Source organism: Macaca nemestrina, chromosome 20, assembly GCF_043159975.1.
Source record: "Macaca nemestrina isolate mMacNem1 chromosome 20, mMacNem.hap1, whole genome shotgun sequence".
NCBI classification, from domain to species: domain Eukaryota; kingdom Metazoa; phylum Chordata; class Mammalia; order Primates; family Cercopithecidae; genus Macaca; species Macaca nemestrina.
Genome location: NC_092144.1, coordinates 9,794,968 through 9,820,971, shown reverse-complemented (window position 1 = coordinate 9,820,971; position 26,004 = coordinate 9,794,968). Strand labels below are relative to the sequence as shown.

At 52.0% G+C, this 26,004-nt stretch overlaps 1 protein-coding gene across 12 annotated transcripts in view; it reads left to right on the top strand.

Moving 5' to 3' along the window:
- LOC105475871 (tyrosine kinase 2) overlaps nucleotides 1-15,317 on the top strand; it is a 33,566-nt gene extending 18,249 nt beyond the window's left edge. For 5 of the 12 annotated variants that reach the window (XM_011731538.3, XM_011731486.3, XM_011731751.2 and 2 more), the window contains exons 10-25: nucleotides 915-1,023; nucleotides 1,116-1,308; nucleotides 1,392-1,495; nucleotides 1,618-1,803; nucleotides 2,364-2,451; nucleotides 4,772-4,899; nucleotides 6,221-6,356; nucleotides 6,441-6,595; nucleotides 7,637-7,787; nucleotides 9,762-9,868; nucleotides 10,146-10,338; nucleotides 10,697-10,815; nucleotides 11,244-11,416; nucleotides 11,759-11,876; nucleotides 14,684-14,794; nucleotides 14,878-15,317. In XM_011731538.3, the coding sequence (XP_011729840.2) occupies nucleotides 915-1,023; nucleotides 1,116-1,308; nucleotides 1,392-1,495; nucleotides 1,618-1,803; nucleotides 2,364-2,451; nucleotides 4,772-4,899; nucleotides 6,221-6,356; nucleotides 6,441-6,595; nucleotides 7,637-7,787; nucleotides 9,762-9,868; nucleotides 10,146-10,338; nucleotides 10,697-10,815; nucleotides 11,244-11,416; nucleotides 11,759-11,876; nucleotides 14,684-14,794; nucleotides 14,878-15,012 (2,206 nt within the window). In that variant the 3' untranslated portion in view covers nucleotides 15,013-15,317. Of the gene's footprint in view, nucleotides 1-914; nucleotides 1,024-1,115; nucleotides 1,309-1,391; nucleotides 1,496-1,617; nucleotides 1,804-2,363; nucleotides 2,452-4,771; nucleotides 4,900-6,220; nucleotides 6,357-6,440; nucleotides 6,596-7,636; nucleotides 7,788-9,761; nucleotides 9,869-10,145; nucleotides 10,339-10,696; nucleotides 10,816-11,161; nucleotides 11,417-11,758; nucleotides 11,877-14,683; nucleotides 14,795-14,877 lie in introns of those variants that run through there. The other 7 variants (XM_071087351.1, XM_011731802.2, XM_011731687.2 and 4 more) reach the window with 5 other exon arrangements.
- Nucleotides 15,318-26,004: the final 10,687 nt, after the last annotated feature.

Below are 26,004 nucleotides of genomic sequence, written 5' to 3'. Positions count from 1 at the left end.
TTCATGCCATTCTCCTGCCTCAGCCTCCCGAGTAGCTGGGACTACAGGCGCCTGCCACCACGCCTGGCTAATTTTTTGTATTTTTAGTAGAGATGGAGTTTCACCGTGTTAGCCAGGATGGTTTCGATCTCCTGACCTCGTGATCCACCCACCTCGGCCTCCCAAAGTGCTGGGATTACAAGCGTAAGCCACTGTGCCCGGCCCCCCTCTCTACTAAAAACATAAAAATTGGCCGGGCGTGGTGGCTCAAGCCTGTAATCCCTGCACGTTGGGAGGCCGAGACGGGCGGATCACGAAGTCAGGAGATCGAGACCATCCTGGCTAACCCGGTGAAACCCCATCTCTACTAAAAATATACAAAAAACTAGCCGGGCGAGGTGGCGGGCGCCTGTAGTCCCAGCTACTTAGGAGGCTGAGGCAGGAGAATGGCATAAACCCAGGAGGCGGAGCTTGCAGTGAGCTGAGATCCGGCCACTGCACTCCAGCCTGGACGACAGAGCGAGACTCCGTCTCAAAAAAAAAAAAAAAAAAAAACCATAAAAATTAGCTGGGCATGGTGGCAGGCACCTGTAATCCCAGCTACTGGGGAGGCTGAGGCAAGAGAATTGCTTGAACCCAGGTGGGTGGAGGTTGCAATGAACTGAGATCGCGCCATTGCACTCCAGCCTGGGTGACGAGCAAAACTCTGTCTCAAAAAAACAAACAAAAAAGCAGGTGTGTGCCTCCTGCTGCGCTGTGTCTCCATGTAAGGGGCTGTGTGTGTCCAGAGTTAGTGTCCTCACAAGAGTGGCTGTGTCTCACACTTGTCCTAGCTGTGTGTGTGACCTCTAAGCAGGTAATGAGTGTCATTGTTCCCGGGTATGGGTCTAGCAGTGGCCCAGGTGGCCTGATAGTCCCCCTGGACCCCTTTCCAGGGAGCCGTTTGTGCAGGCCAAGCTGCGGCCCGAGGACGGCCTGTACCTCATTCAGTGGAGCACCAGCCACCCCTACCGCCTGATCCTCACAGTGGCCCAGCGTAGCCAGGTGTGCCCAGGGCTGGGGGCTGGGGCTGGGGCTGGACACGCTCCCTGCCTGGTCCCTTGCTCACCGCTCCCATCTCTGCCACCTCCCGCCAGGCACCAGACGGCACACAGAGCTTGCGGCTCCGGAAGTTCCCCATTGAGCAGCAAGCCGGGGCCTTTGTGCTGGAGGGCTGGGGCCGGTCCTTCCCCAGCGTTCGGGAACTTGGGGCCGCCTTGCAGGGCTGCTTGCTGAGGGCCGGGGACGACTGCTTCTCTCTGCGTCGCCGTTGCCTGCCCCAACCAGGAGGTACGACGATGGGGGGACCTCTGGGTGGGATGTGGTATCTCTCCCCGCAGGCCCACCCTCCATGACTTCACACCTGCCTCCAGAAACCTCCAACCTCATCATCATGCGGGGGGCTCGGGCCAGCAGCAGGACACTCAACCTCAGCCAGCTCAGCTTCCACCGGGTTGACCAGAAGGAGATCACCCAGGTGGGAGCAGGGAAGGGGCCCGGGGCAAGGGCAGGGCCCCTGGGGATGTGGGTGCTGGGGGCCTTGGGAGATCAGCTGCGAACTCTCACCACGGCAGTGTTCTGTGCCACATGGTTCCGCAGCTGTCCCACTTGGGCCAGGGCACAAGGACCAACGTGTACGAGGGCCGCCTGCGAGTGGAGGGCAGTGGGGACCCTGAGGAGGGCAAGATGGACGACGAGGACCCCCTCGTGCCTGGAAGGGACCGTGGGCAGGAGCTACGAGTGGTGCTCAAAGTGCTGGACCCGAGTCACCATGACATCGCCCTGGTGAGTGGCAGGGCCAGGCCTGGGGGGTCTGGAGGAGGCAGGATGGGAGGGGTGTGTCTGGAGGAGGTGGGATGGGAGGGGTGTGTCTGGAGGAGTTGGGATGGGAAGGGTGTGTCTGGAGGAGGTGGGATGGGAGGGGTGTGTCTGGAGGAGGTGGGATGGGAGGGGTGTGTCTGGAGGAGGTGGGATGGGAGGGGTGTGTCTGGAGGAGGTGGGATGGGAGGGGTGTGTCTGGAGGAGGTGGGATGGGAGGGGTGTGTCTGGAGGAGGTGGGATGGGAGGTGTGTGTCTGGAGGAGGTGGGATGGGAGGGGTGTGTCTGTGGAGGAGGTGGGATGGGAGGGGTGTGTCTGGAGGAGGTGGGATGGGAGGGGTGTGTCTGTGGAGGAGGTGGGATGGGAGGGGTGTGTCTGGAGGAGGTGGGATGGGAGGGGTGTGTCTGTGGAGGGGGTGGGATGGGAGGGGTGTGTCTGGAGGAGGTGGGATGGGAGGGGTGTGTCTGGAGGGGGTGGGATGGGAGGGGTGGGCTTTGCAGCCACCTGACCTGCCCGGCCCCCACAGGCCTTCTATGAGACAGCCAGCCTCATGAGCCAGGTCTCCCACGTGCACCTGGCCTTCGTGCACGGCGTCTGTGTGCGCGGCCCTGAAAGTGAGTGGGTCCCGCCATACCCATCCCCCTTTGGCAGCCCACCCCTGTCTTATACCCACTCCCTGATCTGTACCCCAACCCTCGACCTACACCCCCAACCTATCCCTATTTCTCGACTCTCACCTGTACTCTGATCCTGGGCTATACCTTGACCTTCAACCTAGACCCCAACTCCTGACGATATTCCAGCCTATAACTTACATCCCAACACCTCGACCCTCACCTGCGCTCAGTCTCAGCCCCCACCCTGATTCCCAACTACATCCCCATTTCCATCTACCTCCCAAACAACCTCTACAATCCAGCACCCATCTGCCCCTGGCCCCATCAGCACTATGGCCTCAGGCAGACTCCAGCGCTGATGTGTCCTGACCTCCTAGACCTCAGCCCTTGCACATCCAACCCTGCCTAACCCCACCTCTTCCTTTCCTCTGCAGGTAGCTCAAAACTCTTTGTATAGGCTACGTGTGGTGGCTCACACCTATCCCAGCACTTTAGGAGGCTGAGGTGGGAGGATCGCTTAAACCCAGGGGTTCAAGACCAGCCTGGGTAACATGGCCAGACCCTATCTTTACAAAAAATTTAAACATTGGTCGGGTGCAGTGGCTCACGCCTGTAATCCCAGCACTCTGGGAGGCCGAGGTGGGCGGATCACGAGGTCAGGAGATCGAGACCATCCTGGCTAACACGGTGAAACCCTGTCTCTACTAAAAATACAAAAAATTAGCCAGGCATGGTGGCGGGCACCTGTAGTCCCAGCTACTCAGGAGGCTGAGGCAGGAGAATGGGGGGAACCTAGGAGGCGGAGCTTGCAGTGAGATGAGATCGCGCCACTGCACTCCAGCCTGGGCCACAGAGCGAGACTCCGTCTCAAAAAAAAAAAAAAAAAAAAAATTTTTTAAATTAGGACCAGGCATGGTGACATGTACCTGTAGTCCTAGCTACTTGGGAGGCTGAAATGGGAGGATCACTTGAGCCCAGGAGTTCAAGGCTGCAGTGAGCCATGATTGTACCACTACACACCAGCCTGGGCGACAGGGTGAGACTCTGTCTCAAAAAAATAAATAAATAAATAAAAAGTAAAGCCCTTGTACAGAGCAACCCTAGACCCGCCCATCCCTCAACCCCCTGTGTGTGTGCATCTTCCCCACTTTCCCCTGGACCCTGGCTGACGCCCTGACCCACAGCCCCCTGACTACCCTGGTACCCCAACATCACTTAAACCCCAACCTCAAGCCCCCAGCGTCTGCTTATCCAGGCCCATCCCCCCCATCCCTAGTTGCTTACTTTGTAGGCTCACCTTTATCTCCTTTTTTGTGAGACAGGGTCTCCCTCTGTTGCCCAGGCTGCAATGCAGTGGTGCCATCATGGCTCACTGAAGCTTCAACCTCCTGGACTCAAGCGATCCTCCTGCCTCAGATTCTTGAGCACCTGGGATCACAGGCGTGTGCCGTGGAGGAGGTGGGACACCCAGCTGATTTTTAAAAATTTTTTGTAGAGATGGGGGCCTCAGTATATTGCCTAGGCTAGTCTCAAACTCCTGGGCTCAAGGGATCTTCCCGCCTCAGCTTCCCAAGTTTTTTTTGTTTTGTTTTGTTTTGTTTTTTTGAGACGGAATCTCACTCTGTCACCCAGGCTGGAGTGCAGTGGCACGATTTCGGCTCACTGCAAGCTCCACCTCCCAGATTCATACCATTCTCCTGCCTCAGCCTCCTGAGTAGCTGGAACTACAGGCACCCACCACCACGCCCAGCTAATTTTTTTGTATTTTTAGTAGAGACAGGGTTTCACCGTAATTTTCTGTATCTTTAGTAGAGATGGGGTTTCGACATATTGGCCAGGCTGGTCTCGAACTCCTGAGATCTGCCCGCTTCAGCCTCCCAAAATGCCGGGATTACAGGCGTGAGCCACCATGTCGGCTGTGTTTTTTTTTTTTTTTAGTAGCGATGGGGTTTCATCATGTTGGGCAGGCTGCCCTCAAACTCCTGACCTCAGGTGATCCACCCGCCTCAGCCTCTCAAAGTGCTGGGATTACAGGCGTGATCCACTATGCCCGGCCCACCTTTCTCTCTTGAACTTCAACTTCCTCCATGCCCCACACCACCTGGACCCCAATGCCCTCATCCACCACTGCCTTTGCTGCATTCCGCATTTCTTCTCTCCCCAAACTCACTTTCAACCCTGACCAAACTCCACCCACACTTCTGCCCTGACACCTCCCCAGCCACATGCCAAGTCCCTCCCTGCCCTCTCCTCCAATTCCCTGCCATCCAGAGGGCAGAAGCAGGCAGGTCACCCCAGAGCAGCTGTGTCTTTGCAGATATCATGGTGACAGAGTACGTGGAGCACGGACCCCTGGACGTGTGGCTGCGGAGGGAGCGGGGCCATGTGCCCATGGCTTGGAAGATGGTGGTGGCCCAGCAGCTAGCCAGCGCCCTCAGCTACCTGGTGTGTGGCCTGTGTCAGTCAGGGAGGGCCAGGAGCCCAGGAGATCGAGACCCGCCTGGGCAACAGGGCGAGACCCCGTCTCTTTTTTTTTTTTTAGATGGAGTTACACCCTGTCGCCCAGGCTAGAGTTCAATGGCATGATCTCGGCTTACTGCAACCTTTGCCTCCCGAGTTCAAATGATTCTCCCACCTCAGCCTCCGGAGTAGCTGGGATTACAGGTGCCTGCCACCATGCCCAGCTAATTTTTATATTTTTAGTAGAGATGGGGTTTCACCATGTTGGTCAGGCTGGTCTCGAACTTCTGACCTCGTGATCCACCCGCCTCAGCCTCCCAAAGTGCTGGGATTCTAGGCGTGAGCCACCACGCCCAGCTGGCCCCGTCTTTAAAAAATAAACAAATAGCCAGGCGTGGTGGCTCACACCTGTAATCCCAGCAGTTTGGGAGGCCAAGGCAGGTGGATCACCTGGGGTTAGGAGTTTGAGACCAGCCTGGCCAATATGGTGAAACCTTGCCTCTGCTAAAAATACAAAAAAAAATTAGCCAATGTGAGGCCGGGTGCGGTGGCTCATGCCTATAATCCCAGCACTTTGGGAGGCCGAGGCAGGCAAATCACGAGGTCAGGAGTTCAAGACCAGCCTGACCAATATGGTGAAACCCCATCTCTACTAAAAATACAAAAATTAGCCGGTCGTGGTGGTGCACTCCTATAATCCCAGCTACTTGGGAGGCCGAGGAAGTAGAATCGCTTGAACCTGGGAGACAGAGGTTGCAGTGAGCCGAGATCGTGCCACTGCACTTCAGCCTGGGTGACAGAGTGAGACTCTGTCTCAAAAAAAAAAAAAAAAAAAAATTATCCAATGTGGTAACTTGCACCTGTAGGCCCAGGGACTCAGGAAGCTGAGGTGGGAGGATCACCTGGGCTCAGGAATTTGAGGCCATAGTAAGCTATGATCACACCACTGTACCCCAGCCTGGACAGCAGCATAGCTAGACCCCATCTCTACCAAAAATTTAAGAATGAGCCAGCCGTCGTGGTGTGCACCTGTAATTCTAGCTACTTGGAAGACTTGAGCCCTGGAGTTTGAGGCTGCAGTGAGCTATGTTCGTGCCACTATACTCCAGCCTGAGAGACAGAATGAGCCCCTGTCGCAAAAAAACAAAAGAAAAAAAATAACCCCCTCAAAAAACAAAACAAAAAAAGAAACCCAGTGATGGTCACAGTTGTCCTTTTCACATTGACTGTCCCTATGGGGTCCAGGTTTGGGGTTGGCATCTGTGCCCCTCCTGAGTGGCCACACCCCCTCTCCTGCCCACCTCAGGAGAACAAGAACCTGGTACATGGTAATGTGTGTGGCCGGAACATCCTGCTGGCTCGGCTGGGGCTGGCAGAGGGCACGAGCCCCTTCATCAAGCTGAGTGATCCCGGCGTGGGCCTCGGCGCCCTCTCCAGGGAGGGTGAGTACCCGAGGGGACCTGGGCACAGTCGGGGGCTTCCCTTGCTCCTTTCACCCTTGGTGACCTCTGACCTTGGCCTCCCAGAGCGGGTGGAGCGGATCCCCTGGATGGCCCCCGAATGCCTCCCAGGTGGGCCCAACAGCCTAAGCATTGCCATGGACAAGTGGGGGTTTGGTGCCACCCTCCTGGAGATCTGCTTTGATGGAGACGCCCCGCTGCAGAGCCGCAGCTCCTCCGAGGTATGTCTAGGAGACCCTTGGGCCCTCCCCACGATGGGGACCTCTCCAAGGAATCCAGAGGACAGAATCAGAGCTCAAAGCTGCCTCCCCTCTGGTCTCGTGACTTCAAGTCTGTCTGGGCCACCAGCAGGTGGTCCACTCGTTGGGGCTCAATGTAGTCCTAGCCTTTTTAGGTCCTTGTGGAAGTCACTTGTGCCTGGTACACACAAGGCAAGTAAGAGACTTGATTTCAGTTTTAGGCAGAGTGACCAGGGCAGTGATGGGAGAGGCCCAGGCTGCGGAGTGGGGAAGAGGGGTGGAGGATGTGCCTCACTCAGCAGCGGAGTCAGACAAGGCTTCCCAGAGGAGGTTTGTGAGTGACGGTTTTTTTTTTTTAAGACGAAGTTTCGCCTTGTTGCCCAGGCTGGAATGCAATGGCATGATTTCGGCTCACTGCAACCTTCGCCTTCCAGGTTCAAGTGATTCTGTCTCAGCCTCCCGAGTAGAGGGGATTATAGACACATGCCACCACACCTGGCTAATTTTTGTGTTTTTTGTAGAGACAGGGTTTCAGCATATTGGTCAGGCTGGTCTTGAACTCCTGACCTCAGGTGATCTGCCCGCCTTGGCCTCCCGAAGTGCTGGGATTACAGGCATGAGCCATAGTGCCTGGTCTCAGAAAAGGTTTTATCTAAGTGTAGAATTATGCCAACAAGTCCGGCTAAGAAGGGCAGCCTAGGCAGAGTGCATGGCCTGTGCAAAGGCTGAGGCTTCAGTGTATTGAGGAGCTGTGGTCTATAGGAGGGGCGGGAGGGGACCTCCGGGCTGGAGGCTGACTGTGACACTCCAGCTCTGCATAATCACTGGACCTGGGTCCCAGGCTTGGCTCTGCGGCTGTGAGCACGTCCTCCCACTTTGTGGAGCCTCAGTTGCCTCATCTGTATAATGGGACTGATAAGAGTGGGCACCTGGCGGTCCACTGTGGGGGCTTGACTCTGCCTCTTGGGGAAGGGGTGGGGGCGAGGGGAGGATGTTGACTCCTCTGAGTCCCTTCCCCAACAGAAGGAGCATTTCTACCAGAGGCAGCACCGGCTGCCCGAGCCCTCCTGCCCAGAGCTGGCCACACTCACCAGCCAGTGTCTGACCTATGAGCCAACCCAGAGGCCTTCATTCCGCACCATCCTGCGTGACCTCACCCGGCTGCAGCCCCACAGTGAGCTCCATCCCAGTGCTGGGACCCTGGGGAAGTGGGATGGGGCTGGGATCCCTGCTGTGTGCCTACAGCGCACGAGAGGTGTCTGTACAGTGGTTCAGGGTGTGTGCCAATTTCTTGCAGTGGCGTTTATAAGCATGCCCTGCCTGGCTGCCCTGAGCTCTCCTTTATTTATTATTAATTAATTAATTTATTTATTTATTTATTTTGCGATGGAATCTTGCTCTGTCACCCAGCCTGGAGCACAGTGACGCGATCTTGGCTCACTGCAACCTCCACCTCCTGGGTTCAAGCAATCCTCCCACCTCAGCCTCCCAAGTAGCTAGGATTACAAGCACGTGCCACTTTGCCTGGCTAATTTTTGTATTTTTAGTACAGGTGGGGTTTTGCCATGTTGGCCAGGCTGGTCTCAAACTCTAGACCTCAAATGATCTATCCGCCTCAGCCTCCCAAACTGCTGGGATTACAGGCATGAGCCACTGTGCCTGGCCTCCTTAATGTTTTGTCTGGGCAGAGACACAACTTCTTTGGATTAGAGATTTAGACCATTGCAGTTTTTTTTTTTCTTTTAAAAAAATTTTTGTATTGTTTTCTTAAAAAAATTAATATGTTATTTTATTTCTTTTTTTTTTTGTTTTGAAACAGAGTCTCACTCTGTTGCCAGGGTGGAGTGCAGTGGTGTAATCTTGGGTCACTGCAACCTCCGCCTCCTGGGTTCAAGTAATTCTCCTGCCTCAGCCTCTCGAGTAGCTGGGACTACAGGCGCCCGCCACCACGCCCGGCTAGTTTTTGTATTTTTAGTAGAGATGAGAATTCACCATATTGGCCAGGATGGTCTCGATCTCTTGACCTCGTGATCCACCCGCCTCGGCCTCCCAAAGTGCTGGGATTACAGGTGTGAGCCACTGTGCCTGGCCTATTTTCTTTTTCTTTCTTTCTTTCTTTTTTTTTTTTTTAGATGGAGTTTTGCTCTTGTTGCCCAGGCTGGAGTGCAATGGCGTGATCTTGGTCCACTGCAACTTCTGCCTCCCGGGTTGAGCACTTCTCTTGCCTCAGCCTCCCGAGTAGCTGGGATTACAGGCGTCCGCCACCATGTCCAGCTAATTTTTGTATTTTTAGTAGAGACGGGGTTTCACTATGTTGGCTAGGCTGGTCTCAAACTCCTGACCTCAGGTGATCCACCCTCCTCAGCCTCCCAAAGTGCTGGGATTACAGGCATGAGCCACCATGCCCGGCCTAATATGCCATTTTCAACTGGTCATATCACATTTTTCTTTCTCTTTTTTTGTTTTAAAGACTAGGTCTTGCTGTGTTGTCCAGGCAGAAGTGTGGTGGCTATTCACAGACACGATCATGGCTCACTGCAGCCTGGAACTCCTGAGCTCTAGGGATCCTCCTGCCTCAGCCTCCCAAAGTGCTGGGATTACAGGTGTGAGCCACCACACCTGACCAGTTTTTCTTTTTTCTCTATGAAATATCTGTGCCTTCTATCCAATCTCAGAACTTCCAGATGTCAGGTTTTTCTGTTTTTTCTTTTTCTTTCTTTCTTTTTTTTTTTTTTAAGAGACAGTCTCTCTCTGTGGCCCAGATTCACTGCAGCCTCAAAACTCCTGGGCTCAAACAATCCTCCTACCTCAGCCTTCTGAGTAGCTGGGACCACAGGCACGTGCCGCCACACCTGGCTAATTTTTTTTTTTTTTTAACTTTTTTGTGGAGATGGGGTTTCACCATGTTGTCCAGGCTGGTCTTGAACTCCTGGGCTCAAGTGATCCTCCCGCCTCGGCCTCCCAAACAGGTGTCAGTGTTGATGCAGCCAACTCTGCATCATTTTGGACAGTAAGTGGATTCAGCTGTTGCAGGAAAAAGTTTTCTTACCTCTGGGATCAGATCCTGGGGTAGCTGTGGCTGGCTTTGTGACTCCCAAGTGTGTGCCTGCTGGGGAAAGGATCGGGGTCAGGCCTTTACCCACCGCAGCTCTTCCAGATCTTGCTGATGTCTTGATTGTGAACCCGGACTCATCGGCGTCAGACCCTACGGTTTTCCACAAGCGCTATTTGAAAAAGATCCGAGATCTGGGCGAGGTGAGGGTGGGGCCCGGGCTGCTAAAAGGCCCACCTGGTCGGGGAGGAGTTTGGGGGTTGAGGATAAATACCTGCCTAAGGTGATTCTCAGGAGATGTGGGTGAGACCCTCTGCTTTGAGGGAGGTCTAGGTGCCAGGGAGTCTTAATAGCGCGGAGTGGGCTGGGCCTGGGGTATTCCGAAAGCATCTGCCTGGAGGAGTGGCCTGGGAAATCGGGGGTTGGGGAGTGGTGCAGGGATTGGGGAGATGGAGCTGACCCTGGTGCGCTCCCGACCAGGGTCACTTCGGCAAGGTCAGTTTGTACTGCTACGATCCGACCAACGACGGCACTGGCGAGATGGTGGCGGTGAAAGCCCTTAAGGCAGACTGCGGCCCCCAGCACCGCTCGGGCTGGAAGCAGGAGATTGAGATTCTGCGCACGCTCTATCACGAGCACATCGTCAAGTACAAGGGCTGCTGCGAGGACCAAGGTGGGCGGGACCCGGCAATCCCTCGATACTCGAGGGGGCGTGATTAGAGCGTGGGTGTGCCCTTGTGGGCGGGGCCAGTCTGGCCTAGCCAATTAGAGACTCAACCCCAGGCTGCAGGACGCGATTCTTGGCAGCTGGGTGAGCGTGGTCAGGCTGCCTCCTTCCTATCTGGGGGGTGCTACCTGCTGGGGCCAGGATGGACGGGAGCCACCAGCAGCTCCCTCAAGTGAGAATGGGGTTCTGTGCGCGGGTCTTGGCCTTCCCTCCCGACATTGGAGGGGCTCTGCTGGGCTCAGGGTAGGCGATCCCCGGCCCGCCCTTTATCGCCCCCCACGGGGGCCGCTCCTCTCCGCGGCAGGCGAGAAGTCGCTGCAGCTGGTCATGGAGTACGTGCCCCTGGGCAGCCTCCGAGACTACCTGCCCCGGCACAGCGTCGGGCTGGCCCAGCTGCTGCTCTTCGCCCAGCAGATCTGCGAGGTGGGTCGGCCCCGCCCCTGCTTCCGGAGCTTGCCCCTTCCTCTTCAGCTTGGGCTGGCCTCAGCTGTCCGATGCAGTCTGCTCTCACGCTCCGCCCCTGCTTATTTGCCCAGGCCCTCTTGTCCTTGCGCTGACCTCCGAATTGGTCGGCTTGCTTGGCCACACCCCCTCCTCCAAGCGACTACGCACTGCAGGCTTGGCCCCTCCCAACTCGCCCTCCTGCCCAGCGTTGCTAGTCTAGACCCGTCCCTGCTCTCTGGCTTAACCTCCTTTTGCTTGGTGCCACTTGCCATCCGGCCCTCTCCAGCGGCCGGGTAGCCACAGGCCTGACCTGACTGTCTCCCAGCCTTGCTGGCTGCTCAGGTCCTGCGGTCGCCCCCGGCCGAACCCCGCCCTGTTGAAACTGACGAGCCCTGCCCCGCCCCCAGGGCATGGCCTATCTGCACGCGCGGCACTACATCCACCGAGACCTAGCCGCGCGCAACGTGCTGCTGGACAACGACAAGCTGGTCAAGATCGGGGACTTTGGCCTAGCTAAGGCCGTGCCCGAAGGCCACGAGTACTACCGCGTGCGCGAGGATGGGGACAGCCCCGTGTTCTGGTGATCAGGCGGGGTGCAGTCTGAGGGGGTGCTGGGGTCACTTGAAACAGGCAGGGTGGAGTAGACGGATGCTGAGTCTCATGACAGCATGGTCTCGGTGAAGTGCGTGCGGGGGTGGGGCCTATGGAGGCAAGGGGCTGTGTATAGAGTGCGGCTTGGCCTGGTGAGCAGGGTTAACCCGGCCTAGCCAATGAACGCCTCACCCCGCTCAGGCTGCGCTCTTTAGGGTGGGTCCCAACTGAGCCCAGAGGGTCCTTCAGTCTCAGGTGAGGGCTTCAGCCTGGTCTGATCCCCAAACCCTCAGTGCAGCCCCCCGAGGCCTGAGTGACCCCCTTCCCCTAGGTATGCCCCAGAGTGCCTGAAAGAGTATAAGTTCTACTATGCGTCCGATGTCTGGTCCTTCGGGGTGACCCTGTATGAGCTGCTGACGCACTGTGACTCCAGCCAGAGCCCCCCCACGGTGAGAGCCAGGCCCGCAGCCCCACCAGGAGTTTGCTAGAGCAATTAGAAAACCATGTAGTTAGGCCGGGCGCGGTGGCTCACATCTGTAATCTAGCACTTTGAGAGGCCGAGACGGGTGGATCACTTGAGGTCAGGAGTTCAAAACCAGCTTGGCCATCTTGGTGAAACCCCGTCTCTACTAAAAATACAAAAAAAAAAAAAAAAAAAAAAAAAAAAATTAGCTAGGCATGGTGGTGTGTGCCTGTAATCCCTGCTACTTGAGAGGCTGAGGCAGGAGAATCGCTTGAACCCGGAGACGGAGGTTACAGTGAGCCCAAGATCGTGCCACCGCACTCCAGCCTGGGTGACAAGAGGGAGACTCCATCTCAAAAAAAAAAAAAAAAAAAAAAAGACATGCAAGTCCATGGCAAGTGTTAAAAAAAAAACAAAACAAAAACAAAACAAAACAAAAAAACCCTGCCAAGCGTGGTTGCTCACGCCTGTAATCACAGCCCGTTGGGAGGCCGAAGAGGGCGGATCACTTGAGGTAAGTAGTTCGAGACCAGCCTGGCCAATATGGTGAAAGCCCGTCTTTACTAAAAATACAAAAATTAGCTGGGCGTGGTGGCGGGCGCCTGTAATCCCAGCTACTGGGAAGGCTGAGGCAGAAGAATAACTTGAATCCGGGAGGCAGAGGTTGCAGTGAGCCGAGACCGCACCACGGCACTCCAGCCTGGGCAACAAATGTGAAACTCCATTAAAAAAAGAAAAAAAAATTGAAAAGCATGCGTTCACATCCCAGCTCCTCACTCTCGCCAGTACTCACCCACAAGAGCTCACAGTACTGATCTGTAAAATGGCCCACCTACAGTGCAGGGAGCCACAAATTGTGACAGAAACCCTCAAACGGAGGCAGGCAAAATAGGAACAATTTATTCTGCTATTTGCAAACTTCATGGATGGGGGAGCCAGGGACTTCATCCTGGACCCTCGGATCTCATCAGGAATCCTGTTTTCCATCTCTCGGATCTACTGTTCTTTGTGGTATCATCTGTCAGGCAAGGTTTCTCTCTGTGTGGTGGTAATAGTGCCCCCTAGCCCTCAGGGAATCCATACCTCTGGCTCAGGGTCCTAGTGGTCCTTTTTTCTGCTTAATTCTCAGGACTTGGTCTGATTGGTCCAGCTTGGTTCCTGTGTGCACTCCCAGGTCTATCAATGCGTAGTCATGGGCCACAGGGATTGGCCAGCCCTGACTTTGGGGGAGGAGCCAAGGGTGTGTTAGGGGCTTATTCCAAAGTGCTTTTGTGAGAATAAAAAGGCTAGCGCGGTGGCTCACTCCTGTAATCCCAACACTGGGAGCTCGGGGGCGAGAGCACTGCTTGAACCCAGGAGTTCGAGAACAGCCTGGGCAATGTAGTGAGACCTCGCATCTTCTTTTTTTTCTTTTTCTTTTTTTAGACGGAGTCTTGCTCTGTCGCCCAGGCTGGAGTGCAGTGGCGCGATCTGGGCTCACTGCAAGCTCCGCCTCCCGGGTTCACGCCATTCTCCTGCCTCAGCCTCCCAAGTAGCTGGGACTACAGGCGCCTGCCACCACGGCCGGCTAATTATTTTTTTGTATTTTAAGTGGAGACGGGACTTTACCGTGTTAGTCAGGATGGTCTCGATTTACTGACCTTTTGATCCGCCCGCCTTGGCCTCCCAAAGTGCTGGGATTACAGGTGTGAGCCACCGCGCCGGGCCTTTTTTTTTTTTTTTTTTAAAGACAGTCTTGCTCTGTCGCCCAGGCTGGAGAGCAGGGGCGTGATCTCTGCTTACTGCAACCTCCACCTCCCTCCACCTCCATTAAATGTGAAACTTTAATGGAGTTTCATATTTGTTGCCCAAGCGATTCTCGTGCCTCAGCCTCCCAAGACCGTGTTTCTGAAAAAAAAAAAAAAAAAAAAAAAGCCGGGAGCAGTGGCTCACGCCTGTAATCCCAACACTTTGGGAGGCTGAGGTGGGTGGATCACCTGAGGTCAGGAGTTCAAGACCAGCCTGGCCAACATGGCGAAACCCCGTCTCTACTAAAAGTACAAAAATTAGCCGGGCGTGGTGGCAGGTGCCTGTAATCCCTGCTACTCAGGAGGCTGAGGCAGGGAGAAATGCTTGAACCCAGGAGGCGGAGGTTGCAGTGAGTCAAGATCATGCCATTGCACTCCAGCCTGGGTGAAAGAGCGAGAGACTGTCTCAAAAAAAAAATTCTGGATGATAAGAACAACCTGCTGGAGGCTTAATAATAACAGCAAACACCTGACTCAGGCTTACTCTATGAATATTAGTTTAACGTTCACAGTAATCCCTGGTGGCAGATGTTATTACCCTATTTTATGGATGAGAAAACTGAGGCCCAGAGAAGTGAACTCAAATTCAAAGTCACACAGCTGAGAAGCGTAAGAGGTGGGATTGGAACCCATGCAGTCAATTTCACGAAGTTGCAGAGTGATTTCTTTTTTCTTTTTTCTGTGACGGAGTTTCGCACTTGTAGCCCAGGCTGGAGTGCAATGGCACAATATCAGCTCACTGCAACATCCACCTCCCAGGTTCAAGCGATCCTCCTGCTTCAGCCTCCCAAGTAGCTGGGATTATAGGCGCCCGCCACCACGCCCAGCTAATTTTTGTATTTTTAGTAGAGATGGGGTTTCACCATGTTGGCCAGGCTGGTCTCGAACTCCTGACTTCAGGTGATCCACCCGCCTCAGCCTCCCAAAGTGCTGGGATTACAGGCATAAGCCACTGCGCCCGGCTTTCATTGCCTCTTGAAAAGAGCTTGCCTTGTTTCTCCTGCAGAAATTCCTTGAGCTCATAGGCATCACCCAGGGTCAGATGACAGTTCTGAGACTCACCGAGTTGCTGGAACGAGGGGAGAGGCTGCCACGACCTGACAAATGTCCCTGTGAGGTGAGACTTCCTTTGTCTTTCCCTGACCTCACCATCCTGCTGTGGAGAGGGCAGCCCCCACCAGCCCTGGTTTTTCCTTCTAGGTCTATCATCTCATGAAGAACTGCTGGGAGACAGAGGCGTCCTTCCGCCCAACCTTCGAGAACCTCATACCCATCCTGAAGACAGTCCATGAGAAGTACCAAGGCCAGGCCCCTTCCGTGTTCAGTGTGTGCTGAGGCACAATGGCAGCCCTGCCTGGGAAGATTGAACCAGGCAGTGGCTGCAGACGGGGCCTTCTGCTTCCTGCCCCAGGATGAAACCAAGAGGGAGACGTCAACCTCACCTACACCCTGTGCCTTACTCCTGTCTGGAGACCCCACCTTTGTGAACTTACTTTTCTTCCATGGCCGTGAACCTGACCATGATTTTGAAGGACCCACGATGTGTAGGGTCACTAATCCGGCCCTTGAACCCCCAGCTTCCAAACTTGAGGCCCACCATTTCCACCATCTGGTAATAAACTCCTGTTTCCTCTGCTGGAGCCCGTGATTCTTGGAGCCCTCTTTCAGAAAGGTGGGTTAGCTGGGGATCTGGTCTCCTGTGGACAGCCGCTAGCATGAGACAGCGCAGAGGTAGCTGGATTCAACTATTTAACAGTTTTATTTTTTTGGACAGGGTCTGGTTCTGTCACCCAGGCTGGAGTGCAGTGGCTCAATCTCAGCTCACTGCAACCTCCACCTCTTGGGCTGAAGTGATCCTCTGGCCTCAACCTCCCCAGTAGCTGGGACCACAGGCCTGCATCACCACACCAGTCTAATTGTTTTTTTTTGATACTTTTTGTAGAGACTGGGTTTTGCCATGTTGTCCAGGCTGATCTCAAAATCCTGAGCTCAAGCAATGCATCCATCTTGGTGTCTCAAAGCTCTAGGATTACATGGTGGTGAGCCACCACACCAGACCTCAACTTTTTTTTTTTTTTTTTGAGATGGAGTCTTTTTTTGTTTTCAGATGGAGTCTCCCTTTGTCGCCCAGGCTGGAGTGCACTGGCGCAATCTTGGCTCACTGCAACCTCCACCTCCCGGGTTCAAGCAATTTTCCTGCCTTCCTGAGTAGCTGGGATTACAGGCATGTGCTACCACACCCAGCTAAGTTTTTTGTTTTTGTTTTTGTTTTTGTTTACGTTTCGAGACGGAGTCTCACTCTGTCACCCAGGCTGGAGTGCAGTGGCACGATCTCGGCTCACTGCAAGCCCCGCCTCCCAGGTTCACGCCATTCTCCTGCCTCAGCCTCCCGAGTAGCTGGGACTACAGGTGACCGCCATCATGCCCGGCTAAATTTTGGCTTTTTTTTTTTTTTTTTCTTTTTTTTTTTGAGACGGAGTCTCTGCCGCCCGGGCTGGAGTGCAGTGGCCGGATCTCAGCTCACTGCAAGCTCCGCCTCCCGGGTTTACGCCATTCTCCTGCCTCAGCCTCCCAAGTAGTTGGGACTACAGGCGCCCGCCACCTCGCCCGACTAGTTTTTTGTATTTTTTAGTAGAGACGGGGTTTCGCTGTGTTAGCCAGGATGGTCTCGATCTCCTGACCTCGTGATCCGCCCGTCTCGGCCTCCCAAAGTGCTGGGATTACAGGCTTGAGCCACCGCGCCCGGCCAATTTTGGTATTTTTAGTAGAGATGAGGTTTCCCATGTTGGCCAGGCTGGTCTTGAACTCCTGACCTCAGGTGATCCACTTTTCTCCACCTCCCAAAGTGCTGGGATTACAGACGTGAGCCACTGCGCCTGGCCAATAACTACTGACTTGCTATCTCACAGGACTCATGTAAAGAGCTCATGAGGTGGTGTCTGAAAATGCTTAGCAGAAAGACATGCAAACAAGTGCTTAATAAATATACAATATTATTGTTGGCTGGGCGCAGTGGCTCATTGCCTGTAACCCCAGCACTTTGGGAGGCTGAAACAGGAGGATCCCTTGAGTCCAGGAGTTCGAGACCAGCCTGGGCAACATAGGGAGACCCTGTTTGTTTATTTATTTATTTATTTATTTATTTATTTATTTATTTGACAGAGTTTTGCTCTTGTTCTCCAGGTTGGAGTGCAATGGTGCTATCTCGGCTTACTGCAACCTTCCGCTCCTGGGTTCAAGCGATTCTCCTGCCTCAGCCTCCTGAGTAGCTGGGATTACAGGCATATACCACCACATCTGGCTAATTTTGTATTTTTAGTAGAGACGGGGTTTCACCATGTTGGTCAGGCTGCTCTCAAACTCCTGACCTCAGGTGATCTGCCTGCTTTGGCCTCCCAAAGTGTTGGGATTTCAGGCGTGAGCCACTAAGCCTGGCCTATATTATTTTTAAATAAAAATTTTAAAAATGAAGTTGGCTGGGTACAGTGGCTCACGCCTGTAATCCCAGCACAGCACTTGGAAAGGCCGAGACGAGCGGATCAGTTGAGGTCAGGAGTTTGAGACCAGCCTGCCCAACATGGCAAAACCCCTTCTCTACTAAAAATACAAACATTAGCTGGGCATGGTGGCAGGCACCTGTAATCCCAGCTACTTGGGAGGCTGAGGCAGGAGAATCACTTGAACCTAGGAGGCAGAGGTTGCAGTGAGCCAAGATCGAGCCATTGCACTCCAGCCCGGGTGACAAGAGCAAAACTCTGTCTCAAAAAAAATAAAGACACATGCACACATATGTTTATTGTGGCACTATTCACAATAGCAAAGACTTGGAACCAACCCAAATGTCCATCAATGATAGACTGGATTAAGAAAATGTGGCACAGGCCGGGCACGGTGGCTCAAGCCTGTAATCCCAGCACTGTGGGAGGCCGAGACGGGCGGATCACGAGGTCAGGAGATCGAGACCATCCTGGCTAACACGGTGAAACCCCGTCTCTACTAAAAAATACAAAAAACTAGCCGGGCGAGGTGGCGGGCGCCTGTAGTCCCAGCTACACAGGAGGCTGAGGCAGGAGAATGGCATAAACCCGGGAGGCGGAGCTTGCAGTGAGCTGAGATCCAGCCACTGCACTCCAGCCTGGGTGACTGAGTGATACTCTGTTCCAAAAAATAAATAAATAAATAAATAAGAAAATGTGGCACATATACACCATGGAATACTATGTAGCCATAAAAAAGGATGAGTTTATATCCTTTGCAGGGACATGGATGAAGCTGGAAACCATCATTCTCAGTAAACTATCACAAGGACAGAAAACCAAACACTGCATGTTCTCATTCATAGGTGGGAATTGAACAATGAGAACACTTGGACACAGGGCGGGGAACATCACATATCCACACCGGGGCCTGTTGTGGGGTAGGGGCCTGCGGGAGGGATAGCATTAGGAGAAATACCTAATGTAAATGACGAGTTAATGGGTGCAGCAAACCAACATGTCACATGTATACCTATGTAACCTGCACATTGTGCACATGTACCCTAGAACTTAAAAAAAAATGAAACCATGAACAATCTTGGTTATTTACCAAGTTTGTTCTTGTTGAGGAAACAAAATTAAGATTTGAGAGAAAAAAAATACAAAAATTAGCCAGGTGTGGTGGCACACGCCTGTAATCTCAGCTACTCTAGAGGCTGAGGTGGGAGAATCACTTGAACTGGGAGGCAGAGTGCATTGAGCTGAGATCGCACCACTGCACTCTAGCCTGAGCGATAGAGCAAGACTGTCTGGAAAAAAAAAGAAAAAATGTATTACTGTTATTCTGGTGTTCGGCAAAGTGTTTCTACTTAACCTGTGTGACTTGAGATGGTGAGATAGATTATGAGTCAGACACATTTGTGAAAGGCACTTAAATATCCCCAAAAGGACTTTTTTGTGGGGGTGGGGACTGGGTCTCGCTCTGTCACCCACACTGGAGTATAGTGGTGCTATTACAGCTCACTGCAACCTTGACCTCCCGGGCTCAAGTGATCCTCCCACCTCAGCCTCCGTAAGAGCTGGGACTATAGGCTCCTGCCATGTCACCTGGCTAACTTTTTGCTTTTTATTTTATTTTATTTTATTTTTTATTTTTATTTTTTTTGAGACAGAGTCTCGCTGTGTCGCCCAGGCTGGAGTGCAGTGGCCGGATCTCAGCTCACTGCAAGCTCCGCCTCCCGGGTTCACGCCATTCTCCTGCCTCAGCCTCCCAAGTAGCTGGGACTACAGGCGCCCGCCACCTCACCCGGCTAGTTTTTTGTATTTTTTAGTAGAGACAGGGTTTCACCATGTTAGCCAGGATGGTCTCCATCTCCTGACCTTGTGATCCACCCGTCTCGGCCTCCGAAAGTGCTGGGATTACAGGCTTGAGCCACCGCGCCCGGCCTATTTTATTTATTTATTTATTTTTTGGAGAAGGAGTCTCACTATGTCCCCCAGGCTGGAGTGCAATAGCACGGTCTTAGCTCAGTGCAACCTCCACCTCCTAAGTTCAAGTGATTCTCCTGCCTCAGCCTCCCCAGTAGTGGGATTAGAAGCACCTGCCACCATGCCCAGCTAATTTTTGTATTTTTAGTAGAGACAGGGTTTCACCATGTTGGCCACACTGGTCTTGAACTCCTGACCTTAGGTGATACACCCACCTCAGCCTCCAAAAGTGCTGAGATTATAGGTGTGAGCCACCACACCTGGCCATCTGGCTAATTCTAAAATTTTTTGTAGATACAGAGTCTTACTCTGCTGCCCAGCCTGGTCTCAAACTCCTGGGCTCAAGTGATCCTCCCACCTTAGCCTCTTGAGTAATAGGATAACAACTCAATTTGTTTAGAACAGTTTTAGGTTTACAGCAAAGTTGAGTGGAAAATACAGAGTTCTCCTATGCCCTCTCCCCCCCACCCCCCTGCACAACCTCCCTTGCTGTCCACATCCTATACCACAGTGATACATTTGTTAAAATCTATGAACCTCGGCAGACACGGTGGTTCATGCCTGTAATCCCAGCACTTTGGGAGGTCAGGAGTTCAAGACCAGCCTGGGCAACATGGTGAAACCCCATCTCTACTAAAAATACAAAAACTAGCCATGCATGGTGGTGGGCACCTGTACTCCCAGCTACTCAGGAGGCTGAGGCAGGAGAATTGCTTGAACCCGGGAGGTGGAGGTGGAGGTTGCAGTGAGCCAAGATCGTGCTACTGCACTCCAGCCTGGGCGGCAGAGCGACACTCCATCTGAAAAAAAAAAAAAAAAAAAAAAAAAAAAAAAACTATGACCCTCCACTGACATATCATTTTCTTTTTTTTTTTTTTTTTTTTTTTTTTTGAGACGGAGTCTCGCTCTGTCGCCCAGGCTGGAGTGCAGTGGCGCGATCTCGGCTCACTGCAAGCTCCGCCTCCCGGGTTCACGCCATTCTCCTGCCTCAGCCTCCCGAGTAGCTGGGACTACAGGCGCCCACAACCGTGCCCGGCTAATTTTTTGTATTTTTAGTAGAGACGGGGTTTCACCGTGGTCTCGATCTCCTGACCTTGTGATCCGCCTGCCTCGGCCTCCCAAAGTGCTGGGATTACAGGCGTGAGCCACCGCGCCCAGCCTGACATATCATTTTCTCCTGAAGTTTGTACTTTACATGAGGGTTCACTCTTGCTGTTGTACGTTCTGTGGGGTTGGACAAACGTGTAAAGCATGAACCCATCAATATAGCATCACATGGAGTAGTTTCCCTGTGCTAAGTCATTCATGCACTGCCTATTCATCCCTCTCTTCTCACTAACCCCTGGCAACCGCTGATCTGTTATTTACTGTCCCCATAGTTTTGAGACAGAGTCTTGCTCTGTCATCTAGGCTGGAGTGCAGTGGCGCAATCTCTGCTCACTGCAACCTCCCCCTCCCACGCTCAAGTTAATTTCTGTATTTTTTGTAGAGCCGAAGTTTCGTCATGTTATCCAGGTTGGTGAAGTCCCGGGCTTAAATGATCCCCCTACCTCAGCCTCCCAAAGTGCTAGGCTTTCAGGCATGAGCCACCACACCTGCCCAATAGATCATTTATTTTTAGTTCTGAATAAATAAATAATACAAACAAGGTCCCCAATTGCATTTGGTTGAGGCTAGTTTTCTGTAAGTCTCTTTTAGTTCTGAAAAAATAAAATAAAAAATAAAAACACAGGGCCAGGCACAGTGGCTCATGCCTGTAATCCTAGCACTTTGGTTGGCCGAGGCAGGCAGACCACCTGAGGTCAAGAGAGACCAACATGGCCAACATGGCAAAACCCTGTCTGTACTAAAAATACAAAAATTAGCTGGGTGCGGTGGCATGCGCCTATAATCCCAGCTACTCAGGAGGCTGAGGCAGGAGAAATGCTTGAACCCAGGAGGCGGAGGTTGCAGTGAGCCGAGATTGCGCCACTGCACTCCAGCCTGGGCAACAAGAGTGAAACTCCATCTCAAAAAATTAAATTAAATTAAACAAAAATACAAACAAGGTCCCCAATTGCATTTGGTCGAGGCCAGTTTTCTGTAAGTCTCTTTTGGTCTATGGGTTCCTCTTTATGTCTTTTGCCCCCTTGCAACATATTTGTGGATGAAACTAGGTTTTTTGTCTTGTTGACTTTCTTTTTTTTTTTTTGAGACGTAGCCTTGTTCTGTCGCCCAGGCTGGAGTGGCAGTGGCATGATCTTGGCTCACTGCAACCTCTGCCTCCTGGGTCCAAGCGATTCTCCTGCCTCAGTCTCCCAAGTAGCTGGGATTACAGGCCTGGGGCCAGTACGCCTGACTAATTTTTGTATTTTTAGTAGAGATGGGGTTTCGCCATGTTGGCCAGGCTGGTCTCGAACTCCTAACCTCAAGCGATCCGCTCACCTAGGCCTCCCAAAGTGCTGGAATTACAGTCATGAGCCACCGCGCCTGGCCTGTTTTTTTTTTTTCCTTTTTCTGCATTGCTATTAAAGATTTTGGCTGGGGCCGGGTGCGGTGGCTTATGCCTGTAATCCCAACTCTGTGGGAGGCCAAGGCGGGTGAATCACCTGAGGTCAGGAGTTCAAGACAAGCCTGGCCAACATGGTGAAACCCTGTCTCTACTAAAAATACAAAAATTAGCTGGGTGTGGTGGCAGGCGCCTATTATCTCAGCTACTTGGGTAGCTGAGGCAGGAGAATCACTTGAACCTGGGAGGTGGAGGTTGTAGCGAGCCGAGATTGTACCACCGCACTCCAGCCTGAGCGACAGAGCAAGACTTTATCTCAAAAAAAAAAAAAAAAAAAAAGATTGTTTCCTCATAATCGTAAAGCCGTTATACTCAGTGCAGGTACAGCTAGTACATTTTGCTCAACCCCCCACAGGCTCTGTTCCCTTTACGAGGTATTTATTTATTTTTATTTTTGCGACAGAATTTTGCTCTGTCATCCTGGCTGGAGTGCAGTGGCACAATCTTGGCTCACTGCAACCTCCGCCTCCAGGGCTGTCAGTTCTTGTGCCTCAGTCTTCCAAGTATCTGGGAGTAGAGGCGTGCACCACCACGTCCAGTGAATTTTTTGTATTTTTAGTAGCCATGTTGGCCAGGCTTTTACTAGCTATTTATAATATGCTTGAATCACTCATAGGAATGAAATACTGTCAGTATCAATAGTTAGCAACCCTTTCAAAATACATTTTGTTGCTTCTATAGAAACCTTAACTATTCTATTAGTCCAGTAATTCCAAATGGTCTTATTATTTCTTGGGTTTTTTGTTTGTTTTTTGTTTTTGTTTTTGTGTTTTTTGAGACATTGTTTCTCTCTTGTTGCCCAAGCTGGAGTGCAATGGTGTGACCTTGGCTCACTGCAAACTCCTCCTCTGAGGTTCAAGTGATTCTCCTGCCTCAGCCTCACAAGTAGCTGGGATTACAGGCACGAGCCACCATGCCTGGCTAATTTTTTGAATTTTTAGTAGAGACCAGGTTTCATCATGTTAGCCAGGCTGGTCTCGAACTCCTGACCTCAGGTAAACCATCCACTTCAGCCTCCCAAAGTCCTGGAATTATAGGCATGAGCCACCGCACCTGGCTGATCTTATTATTTCTATACATAATATATGATATTTTGACTGGGCACAGCAGCTTACGCTTGTAATCACAGCACTTTGGGAGGCCAAGGCAGGTGGATCACCTGAGGTCGGTGGATCACCTGAGGTCAGCAGATCGAGACCAGCTTGGCCGACATGGCAAAACCCCATTTCTACTACAAATACAAAAATTAGCCAGGTGTGGTGGCACACACCTGTAATCCCAGCTAGTCTGGAGGCTGAGGCAGGAGAATTGCTTGAACCCGGAAGGTGGAGGTTGCAGTGAGCCGAGGTTGCGGCACTGTACTCCAGCCTGGGAGACAGAGCGAGACTCCATCTCAAAAAACAACAACAACAACAACAACAACAACAACAACAACAACAACAACAAAAAAGGCCAGGCACAGTGGCTTATGCCTGTAATCCCAGCACTTTCAGAGGCCAGGCAGGCTGATCACAAGGTCAAGACATTGAGACCATCGTAGCCAACATGGTGAAACCCTGACTCTACTAAAAATACAAAAATTAGCTGGTTGTGGTGGCACACGCCTGTAGGCCCAGCTACTTGGGAGGCTGATGCAGGAGAATTGCTTGAACCTGGGAGGCAGAGGTTGCAGTGAGCCAATACCGTGCCACTGCACTCCAACCTGGTGACAGAGCAAGACTCAGTCGCAAAGGAAATAAAAAAAGTTTATTTATGGAATAGGTCCCATGTTTTTATTGAAGATTCCCAAAAGGCTTTTAGAGGGTTTTTAATTTTTTCTTTAATTTTTTTTTTTTTTTTTTAATAATAGAGATGGGGGTCTCCCTATGTTGCCCAGGCTGGTCTCAAACTCCTGGCCTCAAGCAATCCTCCCACCTCACTCTCCTAAAGTGCTGGGATTACAGATATGAGCCACCATGCCCAGCCAAGTTTAGCTTTTTCACAATAAAGGAAAGGAACAGTGTCAATCCATGATTATCAGAACAGCAATTTAGTAAGATCATCTTCAGCTGGGCACGGTGGCTCACGCCTGTAATCCCAGCACTTTGGGAAGCCAAGGCAGGTGGATCACCTGAGGTCAGGAGTTCGAGACCAGCCTGGCCAACAGGGTGAAACACCTGTCTCTACTAAAAATAGAAAAATTAGCCAGATGTGACCAGCCTGGCCAACAGGGTGAAACACCTGTCTCTACTAAAAATAGAAAAATTAGCCAGATGTGGTGGCAGGTGCCTGTCATTCCAGCTACTTGGGAGGCTGAGGCAGGAGAATCGTTTGAACTTGGAAGGCAGAGGTTGCAGTTAGCCAAGATTGAACCACTGCACTCCAGCCTGGGCAACAAAGTGAGAATTCATCTGAAAAAATACTGATAATAATAAGATCATCTTCAGAACTCAGTTCCTGGTGCATGAAGAGATTCCATACAGCCCCCTCACTTTCAGTTCTTAGAAAGAAGAATATGCCAGCCTGACCAACATGGTGAAACCCCTGTCTCTAATAAAAGTACAAAAATTAGCCAGGTGTGGTGGCGTGCACCTGTAATGCCAGCTACTCAGGAGGCTGAGGCAGGAGAATCACTTGAACCTGGGAGGTGGAGGTTGCAATGAGCCCAGCCTGGGCGACAGAGCGAGATTCATTCCCACCCCTCAAAAAAAAAAAAGAAGAAGAAGAATATGAAAGAGATAGGATCAATAACTACCTTCATTGTTTAATAGCCTAAGAGTGAAAACCAAACACAGTGGCTCACTCCTGTAATCCCAGCACTTTGGGAGGTTGAGGTGGGAGGATCGCTTGAGTCCAGGGGTTCGAGATCAGCCTGGGCAATATGTCAAAAACTCATCTCTAGAAAAAATACAAAAATGAGCCGAGTGTAGTGGCACCTACCTATAGTCCCAGTTACTAGGGAGGCTGAAGTGGGAGGATCACCTGAGCCTGCGAGGTCAAGGTTGCAGTGAGCCATGATTAAGCCACTGCATTCCAGCCTGGGCGGCACAGCCAGACCCTGTCTCAGGAAAAAAAAAAAACAAATCTTTTCATCCCAGGATGTCTGAAAATGACAGAGTCTATGGAGTATGGATGCAGAAAAGTAGTTATTCCTACCAGAAAAAAGAAAAGAAAAGAAAAGAAATGTGGACACGGCCACTCAAGATCAGAGACTCAACCAGTGAAAGCAATTAGCTTCAATTTCATTGTCACCAGGAGGGCACACACCAGAGAACCTGGGAGAAAGCCTGGGTTAGAGCCCTTAGCATTCTCAGTGTTACTGGTGCTGTGGTTCAACAACCTTTGTGGGAATGAGGAGAACCAGAGACCATCACCATCACTCCTAAAAAGGATACTGTAGCAACAATGTGGCTGTCAAAAATCAGCTGGAGGTCAGTTGTGGTAGCTCAGGCCTGTAATCCTAGCACTTCGGGAGGCCAAGGCAGGCGGATCACCTGAGGTCAGGAGTTCGAGACTAGCCTGGTCAACACGGTGAAACCCTGTCTCTACTAAAAATACAAAAAATTAGCCGGGTGTGGTGGTGCGTGCCTATAATCCCAGCTACTCAGGAAGCTGAGGTGGGATAATCACTTGAACCTGGGAGGCAGAGGTTGCAGTGAGCCCCAGACTGTGCCACTGCACTCCAGCCTGGGTGACAGAGTCAGACCCTGTCTCAAAAAAAAAAAAAAAAAACAGCTGGAGTTTAATTTATACACTGTTTGCAATCCAGACTGTATTTGCTTTCTTGTCAACGGCTTGAGATATGTGCAGGAGCTCCTTAAACATGTGTAGGTGACCTTTCTCTGTCGCCCAGACTGGAGTGCAGGGGCACAATCTCGGCTAACTGCAACCTCCACTTCCCAGACTCAAGCAATCCTCCTGCTGCAGCCTCCTGAGTAGCTGGGACTACAGGTGTGTGCCATCAAGCTTGGCTGATTTTTTGTATTTTTAGTAGAGACAGGGTTTTGGCATGCTGCCCAGGCTGGTCTGGAACTCCCGACCTCAAGGGATCCACCCATGTTGACCTATCAAAGTGCTAGGATTACAGGTGTGAGACACCACTCCTGGCCCAGAAATACTTCATCATCAGAAATATTACTGGAGGGTGTAGAAGGGTACACTGATAATCCCAGCACTTTGGGAGGTCAAGGCAGGCAGATCCCCTAAGCTTAGGAGTTCAAGACCAACCTGGGCAATATGATGAAAGCCGTCTCTATAAAAAATTAGCCAGGCATGGTGGTGTGCACCTGTGGTCCCAGATCCTAGGGAGGCTGAGGTGGGAGGATCGCTTGAACT